Source organism: Cydia fagiglandana, chromosome Z (assembly GCF_963556715.1).
Source record: "Cydia fagiglandana chromosome Z, ilCydFagi1.1, whole genome shotgun sequence".
NCBI lineage: Eukaryota > Metazoa > Arthropoda > Insecta > Lepidoptera > Tortricidae > Cydia > Cydia fagiglandana.
In genome coordinates this window covers 14,089,421-14,096,925 of record NC_085959.1, presented here as the reverse complement: position 1 = coordinate 14,096,925, position 7,505 = coordinate 14,089,421, and the positions used below count along the sequence as shown (strand labels likewise).

The 7,505-nt window shown below is 32.5% G+C and overlaps 1 protein-coding gene across 1 annotated transcript; it reads left to right on the top strand.

Moving 5' to 3' along the window:
* The first annotated feature begins 4,770 nt into the window (after positions 1 to 4,770).
* LOC134679329 (uncharacterized) lies at positions 4,771 to 5,954 on the top strand. The gene is made up of 2 exons (XM_063538232.1): positions 4,771 to 4,875; positions 5,040 to 5,954. Exons 1-2 carry the CDS (start codon positions 4,771 to 4,773, stop codon positions 5,952 to 5,954), a joined length of 1,020 nt encoding a protein of 339 aa, XP_063394302.1.
* The last annotated feature ends 1,551 nt before the right edge of the window (positions 5,955 to 7,505 follow it).

Sequence of the window (7,505 nt, the reverse complement as noted above, 5' to 3'; positions counted from 1 at the left end):
CTGTTTTCATTTATTACAGTCAGATTATCTACAAAACAATCAAATATATTTGTGAGAATTTCTGCTGGCTTTATACTTAATTCTAGATATATATCTAGCATTCGTTAGATAGTAAATCACTGCAGCAATATGTGAGCAACAGCCTGCAGTTCGGTTTCCATTCGGGCAAGTGCAGTAATGGTCGGTGATGCTTGCGTAATTGTTTTGATTGGGAATGTAACGAATGAAAATATGATAAGTCTTTTTATTTATATGTCGCGATTTGATATGAATTCTTAGAATTTCATTTTCCTTTAAATACTCTATGTTAATTGACCCGTCCGGATTCTGTAGTTCCGCTAAGTAGCATATTGATTGTTTTAATTGATATGAACCTCCGAAGAATATATGCAAATCATCCTGTGTCAGCTCTGGAAAGTCCAATAGGTCATTGCTTGATATGTTTTTAAAGATAGTTTTCTTTCTTATCCATCCATTTTCCTCAACTAACTGTGCCATGTTATTAACTGTCATGTCAGATTTAGTTTTTAAATGTGTTATTATTGCATCAGTGTTATTTGTGTCACTAAGCAATCTCCTTCCGTATTTATTATTTAAAAAACAAGCAATTCTACATAATGAGCCGATATTTGGTAATATTTTATTGTCGACTTTATGATCGAGTAAACGATATTTTTGTTTTATTATCCCGTGAACAGATTCCACTACCCATCTTACTTTAGTTACAACCCGCGATTTGTTAGCTTCAGTAGTGTCAAGCTGTGCTCTGTTTCCTTTTAAGGCAGGCATTAACACGTTCAGTCCCTTACCCTCCAAATCATTTACTATATCTCGGAAACCGCGGTCAACTACTACTATATCACCGGGTTTCAATAGCTTGGATAAACCGTTTTTATCAGACATTATTTTTTTCATTATCGATGCATCGTTCAAGTTAGCGTTGAATGGTCCAACCATATCTATCACATACCCATCAGTTGTGCATATTGTAAAGGGTTTACACAGAGGAGTTTTTTTTTGTCCGGAATAAGATTTTTTCTGATATATATTATTAGAACTTTTCTGATGTCTAATGTACGTGCCATCACATATAATAATAAGCTGCTCATTACTAGCATCAAGTATTTTTTTTGCTACCTCACTAGTTCGAGACTGTATTATTTCTCTGGTGGTTGAATATATTCCGAAATATGATGGAAGAACTTTTTTTTCAAAGGCTGTTTTAACTGAAGTCACATACTCAGAGACTAATTGATGATACTCTAATCCAAGAATGGAGGCCAATAGTTCGTCACTATTTCCCGTCCTAAGTTTCATTAAAAATACTATTATAGCCTGTATTGATGTTCTATTAATAGACTTTCGTAAGCCTAATATCTCATCTAATTCGTAAATATCAGGCCATGTCAATCCTGTAAAGGCTATCAGTTGTTGGTCTGTAATGCAATGATTTGATAATGCATTAAATGGTGTGCAGCCATGACTCAAATTAAAAATATGACTAATGTCTGACAAAGGTACTGAGCTGTAGTTGGAATACGGCCTAAGGTGCGATATATCATTTTCGAAAAACTTTTTCTTCATTAAGTGGCTCTTGCAACATCTATTATTTAAGGGTACATAAATACGTTTTACTGAATAGCACTGTAATCTTGCCTCAAATGGTACAACTGTTAGATTTTTGCTAGAGCCACATATACAGCAGTATTTATGTGTTGCAATAAGGCGTTGAAAAGGAAGTTCTACATATTCTTCAGCTTTCGGGCGTGTATGTAGATGTGCATAGCATGAAAGTCGCATCCACGTCGTCATTACTAGTATCTATGTCCGGATTTTCAATAGACTGTGACTTCCTTTTGTATATTTGTAAACGACAATAGTTGCATAGCACATCACCCTCTTCAACAGTTATCTCAAAAGTAGCAGATATATACACTAGGTCATCATTTTCAGTCAGAGTTTTAAATTGTCCTTTAACTTTTCGAATGAATCTCTCACATTTTACACACTTTAAAGACATACTCGTACCTGTACCTACAAGTGCTTACTTATAAATAAAAGTGATTACAAATGCAACATCTACACGCCTATCTTATTTGTTATCATTAATTATCATCGTAATCAATTATCTAAAGTAGTTACACAAACTATCTAATGAACTCGGACATGGATATCAATATTCGTTATTTTCTATTGAATACAATGTATGATAACATCGAGGACAATATAAATCGGCGTAAGTAAATTGGCGGCGTAAGTTGAAACACGTGATTTGTTTACGATATCCACAGTTGCCACAGAAATCGCTTGTTATGATGCCTTCATCCTCAAGCCACGGCGAAATATCCTCACATGGAAGACAATTCAAAAATAACTGATTTTCTATTGTTCTTGGAATCAGCATTCCGATCCAATTTCTTGAAAATGATCGCTGAATACTTTTTATCTGTATAACAAATACGAAATAAATTGTAAATGAAAATATACAAGCTTCCTATTGACTATGTTTTATCAATCTTATATTACAAGTATGATTGTAACCCGTAAACATAATCGACATTATTAATTAAATATCAGAAAATCATCAATATATAGTTTTCCTTTGTAACATGCTAATAAAACCGTAACATTGGTTTAAACAAATAAATATATCTACATACGAGTGAAATTAACACGCCACTGAATTAGCGTCATGTCATGTCATATACGCATAGGAATAGCTTGTATCAACTTATCTCGGAAAAATAAACAGTTCCGAATATATATCCAAAATACTCTTGCCACAGGAGCGTAGCCGCATGAAGGATCTAACTAATAACATACTATACTCTACAGTTAATAAGATATATTAAATAAATTCATCGGTACCCACTCGCTCGTCCAAGGACAGTCTCCATTCATTCTCTAAATAAGTTCTTGCTTTTTCTTGTAGTGGCGTAATAACAACTTGAAATGCCAGCTCATATAAGGACTTAACTCGTTTTTTGAAAATATTAGCAATTAATTTTCTTTTCTTTAAGTTTAAATCGCAGTTTGCAGACATTTTTTTCTTTTAAAACAGCAGCAATGCTTCACGCCAAAGACCGAATTACGAAAAAAATATTTGAAAATCGAACACGGCCAGCATCACGGCCGAGGGCCATTTTTTTTAATTTATTTCGCTTGCAGGACTCAAGAACTTACATAAAATGCTAAGTAACTCAATTACGTAGTACCTTTTTACAAAACAATAAAGTAAAATAAACAGAAACACTTGTTCGAATAAGTATTAATGAGTTTCATTTGTCCTCCATTTCAAATTAACAAAAAAAAAATGATTACGGATGGCTTCCCGGTTGGCGGGCCGATATCTTTTACTAGTGTCGTCAACGTTTGGTAAGCGTGTTACATACATGGTACGTACTGAACAATACTTATATTTTCACACTGTTCCACCTTTGTTATTTACATGAAACTTGTATATTATGTAGATAGGTAGTTGGTTAATAATTAGTACAAAAATGGTGATAGTACGACGAGCTTGAACTGATATACAGGGTGTTTTATTTTTTTATTTAGGTTTTTTTCTAGGAAAATAAGTAAGTAGAGAGTTAGTTTTTTTTTTGATAGTTTGTATAGATGACATCAACATTTATGAAAAATTTCATAATTGTCCGTTTTATACTTTTTGAGAAAAAAAATAAAAACTTTTTAGGGTTAAATGAATGTCACGGGGTTCCAGGCGGCAGTAGAGGGTTAAAAATTGGTGTGGATTATTTTCATTTGACGGGGCATCAACTGGTAGTAGTTTTGAACTCAAAGCTTTGGGGGCAATTTTTGAAGGCTACACCCTTTACAAATGAAATTATTACCATGTCAAAAAAAATATTTGAACATAAAAAACGTAAATAATATCCGTATGACCAATTACCGTCCCATTTTTATTAATTTGTAACATAAAACATTTTGTATCGATAGTTGTAAAAAGTAGCATGTTAAAAAAATCATATTTCAAAAAATAGGCAAAATAACAAAACTTTTTTTTCTAAATCTAATTAACGAAATTATCAGGTATATTTTCTGACTACAATCAAATTTTTATTTTCTCTTCCACATGGATTTTTTTAGAGTCAAACACGAGCATTTTTCGAATTTCTCAATTTTCACTTACATTTTTCTATTAGAAGTAATTGATCTAACACAATTATATTTATTTTACAAGATGAACACGGCAAGTACATTATATTTCAGAAAAAAGTAATATTTGATATGCACCAGGGTTGGCACAAGAACCATTTTAAAATTGCAATAATTGACCAATTAGGTGTACACTTCGGGTGGTCACCATTTTTTTTGTAGTTCATTCAGATAAATTTTGTCATACAGTATAATATCCACATTTCTTACCTAATCAAAAAAAGTAATCATTATTTCGTTACCTTTTATAGAAAAAAAGTTAGGTCTGATTTTGTACAAGCAAGAATTTGACCCCACTGCTAACTTCGAATGGGCAAAACTTGGAAATTAAAAGATAAAAAAAATAAACTGGTGGTGGTTCAGCACTTCTGCTACCATGAAATATATCCTCAATTTTTTTATGCAAATCAAAATTCATGCGGCACACTTTTTAATTCAAATTTGTTGAAATCACATGGAATGACCCTGGCACAATATTATCGTGTATTAAAAAAAAAACTAGTATGTAGGTGTCATAAGTAATTTAGAATTCGATTCAACGTTTATGTCATTGTCATCATAAATTTGCTTTACTTATAATGTTATATGGCAAAGATGAATCAAATACAATACATTTCCCGAAACGGTGGATCTGTTTTACTGCATGATGGATATCAGTACCATAAAAAAAAGGAATACAAAAACCAAAATGTGTTTTGGGTTTGTTCCCAACGTAAAAAAATAAAGTGTATGGGAAACATTACAATTTCGGTACGAATACTATTTACTTTATTACTAACACATTTATTCTGATCATGTAATAAATATTCTATTAGGCAGTTAAGCTTGTATTTGCTACTAATATATATTTTTTCTGTTAACAGAACGAAAAAATTGAAAAAGAAAAACCACATACGTGTGTTCAAAATTTTAATAAAAATATTGAGGACTTGCAACTTGACATCTGTGTTAAAAAAAGCAAACAATTAGATGGCGTTCCGTTACCACAAATCTACCAGAGTACTGTTAGTTCTCTTCAAGATGAGGGCATAGATCTGCTGTGTAAAATTCCTCCGTTTCGCAATGTCAAGACTCGGATGTATTACAACAGAAACAAAGAAGCGGGTGTAAAGAAAATTAACTTTGGAGATGTAATGGATGTGGAAATACCTAAAAAATTCGAACCATTCCTATTGGCTGACTACGAATTCGAAGGATATAGAATTATTATATTTTGTTCAATGGAGTCGAGACACCTTATGGGTAAAATAAAAATGTTTTTAAGTGACGGAACATTTAAGAGCTGTCCGAAACCGTTTGCTCAGCTTTATGTGATACACGGTGATCTAGGAAGTACCGAAAATTCTACGAACATAATACCACTGGTGTACGCTATGCTATCTAGCAAGACAAAGCATATTTATGAAACCTTATTTCATTTGATAAAATCAAGAATACCTGACTGGCAACCAGAAAAATACAAAACTGATTACGAAGAGGCTGCCATGCAAGCTGTTACACACGTATTCCCGGACATAGAGTTCAATGGCTGCTACTATCATTCGAATAAGTCAATATGGAGGAAAGGTAGGGAACTGGGGCTTACCACCAATAAAAATACACGACGGATCGTTGCTCTTACTGCTGTGCTGTCGTTGCTGCCCTTCAATAAAATACATGAAGGTTGGGCATTCATAAAACAAGATACTCTTGAACTGCAAGACACAGGGCGCGTGCCAAAATTCTTTAAGTACCTATATAAAGGCTTCTTACAACAGAGGTTTATATATATAACCTGAACATGGGTCAATTGAAACATTTTGTGAGGTTTTATAAAACTCTTATAATTATGGAACTAACATTTATTTGGTCATAGGTAGTTTCATATTTTTATTTATTGTTTATCGTAAGTCCATTTTTTGGAAGTTTGGGACGTATTTATTTTTATTTTACAGAACCCTATAAGAAAACCGTAGCCGTTAATAAACGATCAATTTAAAAGCGTTGCAGCCGAATTCGGGCATGAATAATAAAAGAACAAACAGCTCAAAATTTTCGCCGTATATTGCCAAGATCCATATTCATCCCGAGGCGCCCGTTAGCGCCACGACATTTACATGGAAATTTTATGGAGATGGCCAATCACTTAATTCTATTTTCACACTCGAGCTTCAAGCCAATATGGACAGTGTTATTTTTTAAAACTGACAAAAGAAACTAGACGGCCGCGCGTATCGCTTTTTCATACAATTATTTTATAATTTTTGATTTATTATAAGAGGTAGGATAGGATATTTAAAATTTTGCATACAGTTAGTTTTTCGCTCCTCATTAAAACCTTTGCGAAAAAATCATAATAAAAGAAATAGGTATTGGGTAAATAAGTTACGAATTTTTTAACGCTTTACGAGCGCCAACATGGCAATGATTAATTGATAATAATCATTATATATTATACTAAAACATAATGTAAGTTAATTAATATGTTACTGTAACTTTATATATTTACGAGTAAGTATATTATTAAGTATATTACCAAATTAATTACATAACATGCCAGATTCTTTTTTCGACGTACCTAATGAATGTCAAACGGCGAAGGAAATATATATATATAAAGTTTCAGAACATTCCAGTTTTTTGATGAAAAAACTATTTAGCAAAAATTTACATTTGCGAATGCAACACAGCTACCTACGGGAAGGATCACTTGAGCAACTATATTTATTAAAGCCACAATGTAGCACTACCGGTAAAAACTGTACCTACTTACATAAAAGTCTTTTTGTAATTTTGCCAAAATGATCTGAAGCATGTAGAATCAAAAGGATGCATTTTAAACTGTAGATTAGTACAAATCTCTCATCAGTTCTTATAAATCAACCTATAACTGATAACTAGACATGTAAGAAATGACATGACCAGTCATCAGAGTTTTTGTCGCATGGTAAGACTAATAGCAAGCTATGGAGTCGACATTTGCCATAAATGTAAACTCTTATTCATACTCATACTCATTTATTTAATTTATCTTAAAATGCCTTTAGAGCGGTCGGTCGTGTATGTATATTATCTTAGTCGAATTATATAAAAAAATAATTTTCTACTGCATTATGAATTCATAACTTCAACTATTTTAACATACAACTACACAAACTACATCTCTGCGAAAGACCTAATGTCATGTACCTGACCGCTGATAAAATTGATTAGTATTTGTCATGTCTCAATCACTGGTGATTGCAAACGTAGTAGTTATTTATATCTGTAAATGGTAAATACGTTGTGGAATATTCCATAATTAATTATTATGCCTAACCCAGAAGTAGCTGCAATTTTGGCATGGATAG